Below are 12,154 nucleotides of genomic sequence, written 5' to 3'. Positions count from 1 at the left end.
GCTGTAGGTGAATTGAATAAACTGAATTGCCCGTAGTGTATGTGTGTGTGTGTGTGTGTGTGTATGTGTATGTGTGAATGAGAGTGTATGGGTGTTTCCCAGTACAGGGTTGTGGCTGAAACGGCATCTGCTGCGTAAAACATGTGCTAGAATAGTTGCCGGTTTATTCAGACCGCTGAAAAAGTGACTAAGCAGAAGGAAAATGTATGAATGAATGAAATTGTTTCACACAAGTGAGTGGGCTTGAAAAACCACCTGTAGAACCTCTCTTTCTTTCTTTCTTTCTTTCTTTCTTTCTTTCTTTCTTTCTTTCTTTCTTTCTTTCTTTCCTTCTTTCTCTCTCTCTCTCTCTCTTTCTCTCTCTCTTTCTCTTTCTCTCTCATCCCCCATCCCCGTCTAACTCTAGCACTAAATTCTCTGAGCACAAACATTTCCTTTGTATAATTACCTGTTCTTGTTGATCTCTGAATTCCTCCTCAGTTGTAAGTTGCTTTGTATAAAAGCATCTTCTAAGTGACTAAATGTAAATGTAATTTAACCAAACAAGATGTAATATTATAACTTTTATTTGTGAAGTTTGTAATTGCCTGTATTGTTAAAACATAATCATTCATTACTACATAATTAATAACTCATTTCGCTGACCGGCCTCCTCCTCCTCTGCCGGTAAGACATACTGTTGGAGATCAGGTGAAAGTTGATCATTAACTTCTGACCTAGGATATCGTTTTGCCATGTGCACTGATGGACATGCTTATGCTCGAAACAGGAATAATAATTATGAATGAAATATTTCATCAAATTTAATGGGTTTGTTCACCCCTAGGCATAGGCCCGTATAAGATTCTGACGGCATGATAACCTTGAATAAAACTATCAAGGTTACACAGTATTGTGATTATTGCTCTAAAATATCTTCTTTTTAAATGTCTGGGTAAAAAACTAAAACTTTTCCCCCTTGAACACAATATTTTTTTTTTTTGAGAAACATTTATAATTTTTTGGAGCAGTAAACGTCAGGCTTAATAATTTAAATAAACTATTGACTTCTGCTGACTTTGTTAGTTTTAAAAACAGATTTTTTTTTTTACAATTTAAAATGGTATCTTTGGATATCTTTTCTACCGGAGATACTGTTGTCCTAAAAAAAAGTAAGTAAAAACACATACACATACCTTAGGAACGGTATAGCTCAAAGTTTTGACGTTTTTTTTAAAACCTTGACTTTTGCAAACCACGGTAAACCTTGAAAACGATTATCGTCCCGTGCCTATTCACCCCAAAATGAATTTATTTCATTATTTTCATACCCTCAGAGCACAAATGGAGATTTTCTGAGACATCTGAGAAATGTCTGTTGCTCTTTTAAAAGTCTAGTAAGGCAAGACTCCTACACTTCAAAACTAAGATACATTCATTCATTCATTTTCTTGTCGGCTTACTCCCTTTATTAATCCGGCGTCGCTACAGCGGAATGAACCGCCAACTTATCCAGAACGTTTTTACGCAGCGAATGCCCTTCCAGCTGCAACCCATCTTTGGGAAACATCCACACAACACACACACACTCATACACTATGGACAATTTAGCCTACCTAATTCACCTGTACCCCATGTCTTTAGACTGTGGGGGAAACCGGAGCACCCGGAGGAAACTTACGCGAACGCAGGGAGAACATGCAAACTCCTCACAGAAATGCCATCTTAGCCGAGGTTCGAATCAGCGACCCAGCAACCTTCTTGCTGTGAGGCGACAACACTACCTACTGCGCCACTACGTCGCAAAACTAAGATCCAATACCTATAAATCAAGAAATGTGTCTGCGTAAGAGACTGTTTGGCTCTTGAGATCCCTTAAAGGGATCTTGTTTTGTGTTCCTTGAGCTTTCTAAATTTGAATAGTTACTAATGACTCAATTTAACAGAAACGGCATTTACAATTAATATTTACACTATGCTCAAATAGTGAAAATGACTCTGCTTATCTTATTTCAGACGCTTCACCTGTAAACTCTGCTGGCAAAGTGATTGCAGGAACGACAGATGCTGAGGAGGCGTCTCGTCTGCTAGCTGAACGCAGACGTTTGGCCAGACTCCTGAAGGAACAGCAGGAGAAACAGCGCAAAGATCTGGAGGAGCAGGAGAAGTGCGTGTCTGTGTGACTGACACTGTATTTCCCCTTAACTACTGTACATAGTGTTCAGTGCTTGATGAATGTGACTCAGACATTTTAATACACATTGCATAACAAAGTTATTTTTTAGTTTATTTCAGATTTATTTATAAACAGTGTTGGGGGTAACGCATTACAAGTAACGCGAGTTGCTTAACAATATTACATTTCTAAGTACATGCTAAAGTAACGCATTACTTAAAAAAATTAAGTCATAATATTTGAGTTACTTTTTAGTTTATTTAATTAGCTTTTAAAAAATAAATTGCTGAATTAAAACTAAAGTAGTCTCAATGAATCACGCAGTCAATGAGAGAACATGTTCATTATTTTGAACGCATCAAAGAAAAGGAGATTGTCTTAATAGACAGTGATTTAACTCAAGACAAAATAGTACAAAAATAGCAAACAGATTGCGTTAAACTTTCAATAATCTGTTCGTATGGCATGTAGCTCTGGTGTAAGGAAGTTCTCAGATAACATTATTCTAAAATATTATTTTTTGATGGATTTTAATTTAGGTGTAGGTTATACAGTGCATTGATAATCGCAGAACTCCTCTATTAAAAAAACAAGTTCTGAAAGAGATCAAGCTTCAGATAGGTAATAAAAAGTAACGCAAAAGTAACATAACACATTATTTACCATAAAAAGTAACTAAGTAACTCAACTAGTTACTTTTTTGGGGAGTAGCTCGATATGCAATGCATTACTTTTAAAAGTAACTTTCCCCAACACTGTTTATTAAACACTTTTGAAGCTACAAGATATCAAAAGAGCTGAAAGTTTTGTTATCAAATATGAAATTCATCATAATACTTTAATACCTCACTAGAGTGAGATTTGAATATTGCTTGAAAACATGATGTTTTGTTGGTTTTTAATAAAATGCATGCGTAGGAGTAACTGTTGGTGTGTGTGTTATTCAGACTGAAGAGTGAGCAGCTGAAGAAGAGGCAGCTGGAGGAAAGAGCTCGACAGGAAGAGAGAATTCGTCAGGCAGAGCAGGAAAAATGCAGGCTCGAGCAGCAGCAGAAGAAGAGAGAGCAGGAGGAGAAAAAACTGAAAGAGAAGGAGCTCCAGGCCCACATGGAGAAAGAGGTCAGAAGATAATGGGTTAGAACAGCTTGTGCCACCGCAAACCACAGCAAACTGTGTTTTTGGCATTAAAACAGTACTGTTAGTATTTACTTAACATGCATTAAGAAGAATACAGGTGTCGACGTGGTTGTTTTTGAGCATGACCGTACTGAATTTGCATTTGTAAGAGGATTTATTACAAATATGGGTATTTACGCTATTATTTAATGCCTATGCATTTCATTATCACTTTAACTGCCTGCTCTACCAAATGGTTGACCACATGTTGACTGTTTTAAATAATGACAGTTAAAGTCATTTACAGAATGGTTTACACTAACACAGCATTGTTGGCTTACAAAAAATCAAACAAACATAATCCTGTTGCACTACTACACTTGATTTTGGTTTTATTGTAAAACAAACAAACAAACAAGAAAACATGTTAAATGAGAATATTTCATCATGGCATAGTTCAAAAAATAAAGAAACACTTCATATTTCCTGATGTTTCACAGTATAGATTTACCATAAACCCACAAATCAACCATTTGGTAGAGGTGGATAATTTAGAAATTATGGGATTTGTTGGAAAAAAAATTGCATTGAGTGTATAAACTAGTGACATTGGGAGTCCAAACATTTTGTCTTGCTGGGACAGTTAAAGGGTTATTGCACTTAAAATGGATACAATTGTTGTTGCAAGAGGAGGCACTGCACAGAACAGAGAAAATGATGTATAAAGTAGAAGATTTTATAAGAATGCCAGAGGAACACATCAAACATATATGTTTGCCAAGCCATTTTATTTAGAATTTGCTTTAGAAATTAAAAGACGACTTGGAACTAACAATATGGTGAGTCATGTAATACCAGCACAATCTTCCTCTCAGACAGCATGCGATCTGTTCACCTCGCACCTGAGCTGTTAAAAAAGCAAACATATATCTATCTATCTATCTATCTATCTATCTATCTATCTATCTATCTATCTATCTATCTATCTATCTATCTATCTATCTATCTATCTATCTATCTATCTATCTGTCTATCTGTCTATCTGTCTGTCTGTCTGTCTGTCTGTCTGTCTGTCTGTCTGTCTGTCTGTCCGTCTGTCCGTCTGCCCGTCTGCCCGTCTGCCCGTCTGCCCGTCTGCCCGTCTATCTATCTATCTATCTATCTATCTATCTATCTATCTATCTATCTATCTATCTATCTATCTATCTATCTATCTATCTATCTATCTATCTATCTATCTATCTATCTATCTATCTATCTATCTATCTATCTATCTATCCACAGTATATATCTGTCTGTCTGTCTATCAACTGTCCATTACTTGTGTTTGTGTGTAACAGAAAGAGGAGGCTGAGAGTCGTGCTCAGAAAAATGCTGAGCGTCAGCAGCAGGAGAGAGAGCTTTCCAAGCAGCAGGAGGAACAGGAGAGACAACAACGAAAAAAGGTACGGCCAGCAGCAATACAATGTAATCAACATTGCAAAGATCAGCCAAAATGTATATTACCCAGCAGGAGAACAGAAGCAGGGAATGTACACAAACTGTAAACATCATACTTTACTGACTATAAGTTAAACGTTTTACATATTGAAGAAGTGTGAATAAAATAGATGTAATGTTTGGGTTTTCACACAAAAATACAGAAAGATGTGAAGTCATTACCTCTTTGTATTTAAGTTACTTCATCCAGCTTTTCTTGTTGTCATTTGCAACAGGACTGACTCAACAAATCTGCAAATACTGTAACTGAACTCTGCTTAAATTGTTCTCTACAGAGAATTGAGGAAATAATGAAGAGAACCAGGAAGAGTGACGGCGAGATGAAGGTATAAATGCAAAACAATTCACTCATCACTCTTTACTACATGACTGTTTAGTATCTCCACTCAAAACATGTTCAGTAGTAACATATGATTTCACTCATCACAGGAAACTAATTGGATAAATTAGGTAAAACGTAGTACAACTGGGACAAATACCTGCGTGGATTACCATCCATGTGAATGTGATGTGAATAGCCCTAGAGTAGAGAAAGTAGAGCGGAAATGATTGCTCTGAAAGTTAAAGTAACAGAATGACCTGATATTCACACAGAGAGATGGAAGCCCAGAGGCCCTTTCTCCTGTCTCATACCCTGTCTCTCCTCCAGGTAGGACTCAACCCCGCTCTCTCTAAAATGCCAAACTATTTTTAAAGCCAAGAAAATAACTATAGAAGTGACACCTATGCATGCAGGGTTCCCTGTTTTGTGAATGCAGCTGAACTGCTGTAGTATTCAGTTCCTCCCCCTAGAGGCACATGTGTATAGAATATGTCAGCAGAACTGCTGGTAGTTTTCCACCATTGCAGTATCTTCTTCTGTGTCAGGAGAGGGCATCAGGGGATCATATTCTCTGTCATAGGTTGTGTTCAAGGTGATCTATTCAAAGACTGCGCTGACTATATTTAGTCTGCTCTGATTTACACTGTAGTCGTTCCAGTGGTTTTAAACTTTATTAGATGCATTAGTACAGAGGGTATGAAACAGATCATGAATCACTATAATGAAGACATTCATGCGTTTATTGGATCAAAAATACAGTAAACACATAAGTATATTGTGAATTTAAAATAACACTCTATGCATGTATGTGTGTGCAGGGGCAGATTTAGTTATTTGGGGGCCCAAAGCAATTCCGGCCATGGGGCCCAAAAGCTCTAAAATGCACCTTTTGTACTTTAATTTATTTTTAATTGATTTATTTAGCTGTTTTTATTCATATAGCATATCTCCTTTCTATATTTTTTTCTTTATGCAAAATAACAATAACCACATATAATGCATCTTGTAAAACTTTTTAAAGGATTTGTTTTCTTAAAATGGACCCACAACTTAAACTTTTTCATTTCTAAAAATCTTTACCTCCGACACATTTGCGCATTTGCAATCTGATAAACATTAAACTTATTGTTCTTGATCATCATCATACAAAATATGATAGAAAATGATGTTGTATATAATTTATATGTATAATTTATACTTCTAGGTGTTTATTTGGGGGCCTTCAGATTTCCTGGGGCCATAAGCGGCCGCTTACCTTGCTTATTGGTCAAATTCGCCCCTGTGTGTGTGTAATGTATGCCTTTGTTGCAAAGTTGAAATTTCAGAATCCTTAACCACAGTTTCCTGTTTCAGTACTGATAATAATAAGAGCCATTATTAATAATTTATGAGAGCCCAATTAGCACATTTGAATGATTTATAAGGGATTGTGTGACATTCAAACTGTACATCTGAAAATGTTCACTTTACCATTACAGGAATGAATTGTATTTCAACATGTACTCAAATATATATTCAAACTATATATAAACCATAGTCGTATTTTGTAATTTTTTTCCCATTATATTTTGCAGTACTTTTAGAATGAATGGACTATATCAGAGGTGCGCAAACTTGGTCCTGGAGGGCCAGTGTCCTGCATAGTTAAGCTCCAACTTCCTTTAACACACCTGCCTGGAAGTTTCTAGTATACCTAGTAAGAGCTTGATTAGCTAGTTCAGGTGTATTTAATTAGGGTTGGAGCTAAACTTTTCTGGACATCAGCCCTCCAGGACAGAGTTTGGTCATTACTGGGCTACATGCTTCTTTTACAGGCCTGTAGCCAGCCTAGTGAAATGCATGGCTCTTTACGTTGGTCATTTGAATAAAAAATAAACAAATAAATAAACAATAATAATAATGTAGAGCTTCACAATTTATTTATTTATTTTTTTTTCTCTTCAAAAAGTTTAATTGAAAATTCATGGATAAAAACAATAGCCTGAATAGTATTAAAATAAACTTTAATGTGGTTCACACCTTTTCATTAGTCATTGTTTTGCTTCATGAATATCGTCCAAAGTTTAGAATAAAAGTTACTTGTAAAATATTTTCTTTATTTAACAACAATACAGTAGGTCAGTAGTGAAAGATGACTTTACTTATATCAGATTGTATTTTTTTTTTTTGCACAGCTGAATGTTGAACTTTATTGAAAAATATTTGTTTGTATTGACCAAAACTGTTTAGCTGAAGTGACGACAACCAACAGAGGATTCCGCTTGGTCTTAAAGCCTTCTTCAATGGGTTATTTCATAATTTATGATGGAATAGCAGTCAAAATAGGACAAATGAGCTCATGTATGGGACAAATTCTAGACCACCTGAACCATCCCTGGCTACGGGCCTGTTTTACTTCCCTGTCTATTGCAGACTGATATCAGGCTTAAGATATTATTCTCTATTGTAACAATCTCCAAAACCTCTTTTTTCTTTTTTTCAGGCAGTAACCATTTGATCTCAAGCGCTGAGCTCAAATCTCCACCTCACCTTCTGCAGTCAAACTCCATGAATGGGCAAACCTACAAACAGGAGATTGCAGGAAAAAGAGCAGAGACTGGCTGTTCAAATGAACAAGTAAAGTCACCTTCTCACATACCCATAAAAAAACCCTCCCCAAATGGCCAAATGAACACAAGCGCAACTGCGGCGAAAACAGAAGAGAAAGGAAAGGTAAGTGAAGAAAGCGCCAAGACTATCAGACAAGACACTGAACATTTCAGGACGCAAAGTTTACAACCAAAAGAAGATGCAAAGGTGCAGATATCACCACCGAAATGCTCACCTATACACACAGTAGCAAATATTAATATTACCATGACCCAAATATCCTCCCAAATGAAAGCCCCTCCAAATATACCACCCCGCAGCTTTCAGGAAAACAATCTGACTAATGGAAAAAGCCAAACCCTCACTCAGGTGGTCAAGCAGGAGTCCGGCACCCAAGTGAAAACCCCTTTGACCGTACAAATGAATGGACAAGCCACAAATCAGGTATTCAAGAAGGACATCACTGTGAAGAAACCAGACATCCCTCATGCCAATGGACAGAGCAGCTCAACTGCAACTGTCCCACAAGCGAAGAGTATCAGTCAGGCTGGAGGACATTTGATAACCCAGGCCAAATCAAAGGAGGGAGGGAAAGACAGCCCACCCTCTTCACTGACCCCACTGCCAGAGTCAAAGCCCCCTCTGCCTCTCATTCATCTGGACACTGTGGAGGGGAAGAGCGCAGCGGCAGACGACTCTGCAGATGAAGTGCAGTACATGGAGGTTAGGTGAGTTTGACACAGTGACTGTGTCAACATATCCTGTACACTGGACTGCCCTACACTGACCAGGTAGGAATCTGCATCACAGGAAAACAAAAGGTTTGAAGTCTAATAGAAAGAATAATGTAAACTGATTGTCATTTATGCAAATGAATGCTTAATTCTCAGCAAACTAACATCTCCTGGAGTTTAATGCTGTATAAAGAACATGATTATAACCGAGACTTGGTCGGGCAAAAAAGTATTAATTAACTCTCAAAAATGAACATTTTGTTATTAATTATTTACCTTTATGTTGTTTTTACAACACAAGACCTTTATTCATCTTCAAAACACAAATAAAGATATTTTAGATGAAATCTTAGAGCTCTCTGACCCTTCATAGACAGCAAAGGCCTCAAGATGCCTTAAAATGAGTCACATTTATTTTTATTATATAATACAATATAAGAATATAAGATCTTCATTCATTGGTTTTCTTTTCGGCTTAGACCCTTTATTAATCAGAGGTCACCACCGCGGAATGAACCACCAACTTATTCAGCATATGTTTTACGCAGCGGATGTTCTTCCCGGTGCAACCCATCACTGGGAAAGATTATAAGATCTTATATATTATAAATATATAAGATTGAACTTTCACCCGAGGCAAGATTGGGCTTTTTTGGAGACAACTCAGAAATAGGAGACAAACATATATCACAGGCAGTATCTTTGTGTATGATATTAGCAAAGAAAATATTTCTACAAAATTTGTAGTCAGATTATGAGCCTGTTTTTTAAACCCTGCATTAGGAGTTATGTGTTGCCCGTGGAAGAATAGAGATATGGGTTGATAAACAAACTCAACATATTTTTCAAAATCTGGAATCCAATTAGACTCTTTATAGGCTGGAATGGTTAGGTATATGTCGAGTTGTGAAGCTTACACGCTTCTCTGTAAATTATTTATCGATTATATTTAATCATTTTCTTTATTATGCTTTCTTGATGATATTATATTATATCGTGTTCAACATTTTGTGTATTGTGAAATGGCTTTTGTACTCTTTCTGTTATAGTTAAGGTTTGTTTATTTTTTATTGCTAAAACCAATAAACATATACAGTTTTTTTGATATACAGTCAGAATTATTTGCCCCCGCTTTTATTTTTATTATTTTTTGTTTTATATTTTCCAAATGATGTTTAACAGAGAAAGGAAATTTTCACAGTATGTATGATAATATTTTGTTTTCTGGAAAAAGTCTTGTTTGTTTTATTTTGGCTAGAATAAAAGCAGTTTTTTATTTAAAAAAAAAATTATTAGCCCCGTTAAGCTATATTTTTTCGATAGCCTACAGAAAAAACCATCGGTTTACAATAACTTGCCTAATTACCCTAACTTGCCTAATGTAATTAACTTAGGTAAGCCTTTAAATGTCACGTTACGCTGTATAGAAGTGTCTTGAAAAATATTTAGTCAAATATAATTCACTGTCATCATGACAAAGCTAAAATAAATCAGCTATTAGATATGAGTTATTAAAACTATTATGTTTAGAAATGTGTTGAAAAAAATCTTCTCTCCGTTAAACAGAAATTGGACAACAACAAACAAACAGGGGCCTAATAATTCAGGGGGGCTAATAATTCTGACTTGAACTGTATACACAGCAAAAGTCCCAAGATGAGTCCAGTAAAGAAAACAAAAACATTCAGTGACTTCAGTGGTTCTGTAATCATACAAAGCTTCAAAAACATTTTTGTGTTGCAAAAAACAACAAAAAAAAACAACAACAACAACAATGTGTCAGGTCAGAGTCAGTTCTCGTTTACTGTAGGGAATTCAAGATATTGCCATTACACTTTAATTATTTAATTGTTACACAAAAATTATTTTTGTTGCTTGTTCAAATGACTCATTTAAAATGAGCTGAAACCACACATTCCTGGAGATTTTTGAGAAACTTTTATGTACAATCTACTTAATTTAGTTACGTTAACTCTGTGCATTTGTGTTAGGACAACATGAATGATTGTGTGGAACCCTGCATTTTTTATAGTGTGTAGAGTCAGCAGCGCAACATCAGTAAACGCACACTCTAATCTGATGACAGGCAAACTTGAGTAGTTGTTTTTTATTTTATGTTCTTGGAGATTCATATGATTACAATTGAAGGCACATGGAATCTTCTGACAATGTTTTTGGTTCCTTTTCTGGACCCTTGCTGCGTTGGAGAGCCCAAGAGCTCCCAGACTTCATCTAAAATATCTTCATTTGTGTTTCGAAGATGAATGAAGGTATCAGAGGATTGGAACAACACAGGGATGTTTTTACATTTTTGGGTGAACTAATCTTTTAAACAAGACAGTATTTTCAAATTAAAAAAAAATAAATGGAGGATTAATTTTAATTGCACAATATATTTAAAGACAAAGCTTTTTTTCTGAATGTTTTTGTTTTGTTTTGCTGTATTTGATGAAACATTCTTTGTTTCATGTTTGGCGCCTTTCAAAAAGCTTGCATATGTACATGTACATGTACTGTATGTGCAGTATTAGGGGTGTAATGGTACACATATTTAAATATAGAACACTCTTGTGACAGGTCTTTTGTAGTAAGTGAATATTGTTCTTCTTCAAACCTCTTTGTGTGTGGATTGTTATTTCAAACTGAGTTTTGTAAACAAATCAGAAACAGGATATGGTCACAATATGTGATCATATGAAGGATAGAATGCTCAAGCATACCTGTTTTTTCTTGTCATACTCTGAATGTTGTTTGGTACTGGTGTCTGAAACACGTCAAGGTGTTTTCTGTGTGTGTAATGAAAGACTTCCTGCTAATGTTTGAAAGCTTCACACATTTTTTAGTTCTTCACAAGTTCTCAACTGTTAAAAAAAATCCCATATACTGGACACCATATATGTGTTGTTGCAGCATTATTGACAGTTTTTGTTAATTAAGAAATGCACATCATTTGGTTCAGTAAACCACTGCTCGTTTATTAAACACTAAAAGGTTTGTTTTTCTTGTGATGGAAAACATGTTCAATCATGGATTTTTTTTGTGTACTGTTACATCCCTAATATGTAGGAATTATTTTGTTTAAATCTCCTACAAAAACTGTCATCTGTAAAAAAAAGGACATCTGTTAAAAAAGAAATAAAAATTGCTCATTTACTGTACCCAATAAAGCTTCCCTGTCTCTCTCAGAGAAATATAAGATTAAAAATAGCATTTATTACTGTAACTTTTATATACAAACACACACACATATATAAAGCAATATATAAAGCACATTACACAAAAATGAGATTTAGAAAAAAAAAAAAAAAACAGGTAATAGATATGACTGTATTGTACAGAAACGACAACTTATTACCACATTGACCACATTGTATTATAAGATGTGTACAAAGCAAAATCATTTATATATTTAAATATGTAAATGATATATTCAGTGGATTGCAATTAAGTTTTTTAGCATTTTAAAAACGTTCTGTCTGTGAAAATATCATTTATGACATGTAAAAACACTCAGAAATAGCCACTGGGGTGGTATCTTTTGAAAAAGTAAATTTTTTGTTCTTTAAAGGTACATTTTAAATTAATACCATAAAAGTACAAATGTGTACCTCGTTGTACATTAAGGGTAAAAATTTTTACCTTAAAAGGTACAAAAGTAAACCATAAAGGTACTAATGTCCACCTGTATAGTACAAAAATGTACCTTTTAAACAGGTACCACTCCAGTGATAGATTTGG

The 12,154-nt window shown here is 35.3% G+C and overlaps 1 protein-coding gene and 1 long non-coding RNA gene across 43 annotated transcripts in view; one reads left to right on the top strand and one right to left on the bottom strand.

The window, feature by feature from the left end:
* The window catches only part of map7d2a (MAP7 domain containing 2a), a 42,281-nt gene that overhangs the window by 26,131 nt on the left and 3,996 nt on the right, over positions 1-12,154 (top strand). For 28 of the 42 annotated variants that reach the window (NM_001444003.1, NM_001444002.1, NM_001327937.2 and 25 more), the window contains 6 exon segments: positions 1,996-2,146; positions 3,103-3,274; positions 4,612-4,716; positions 5,047-5,097; positions 5,366-5,420; positions 7,576-8,410. In NM_001444003.1, the coding sequence (NP_001430932.1) occupies positions 1,996-2,146; positions 3,103-3,274; positions 4,612-4,716; positions 5,047-5,097; positions 5,366-5,420; positions 7,576-8,410 (1,369 nt within the window). 42 annotated transcript variants of the gene reach the window in all.
* Positions 9,500-11,903, bottom strand: LOC147843964 (uncharacterized). The gene is made up of 3 exons (XR_015491180.1): positions 10,628-11,903; positions 10,178-10,318; positions 9,500-9,933 (listed from the first exon to the last, which is right to left on the bottom strand). It is a non-coding gene; the product is annotated as an uncharacterized LOC147843964 (long non-coding RNA).

This window comes from Danio rerio, chromosome 5 (genome assembly GCF_052040795.2).
Source record: "Danio rerio strain M-AB ecotype USA chromosome 5, GRCz13ab, whole genome shotgun sequence".
Taxonomy (NCBI): Eukaryota; Metazoa; Chordata; class Actinopteri; order Cypriniformes; family Danionidae; genus Danio; species Danio rerio.
This window is presented reverse-complemented; position numbering and strand designations above follow the sequence as displayed.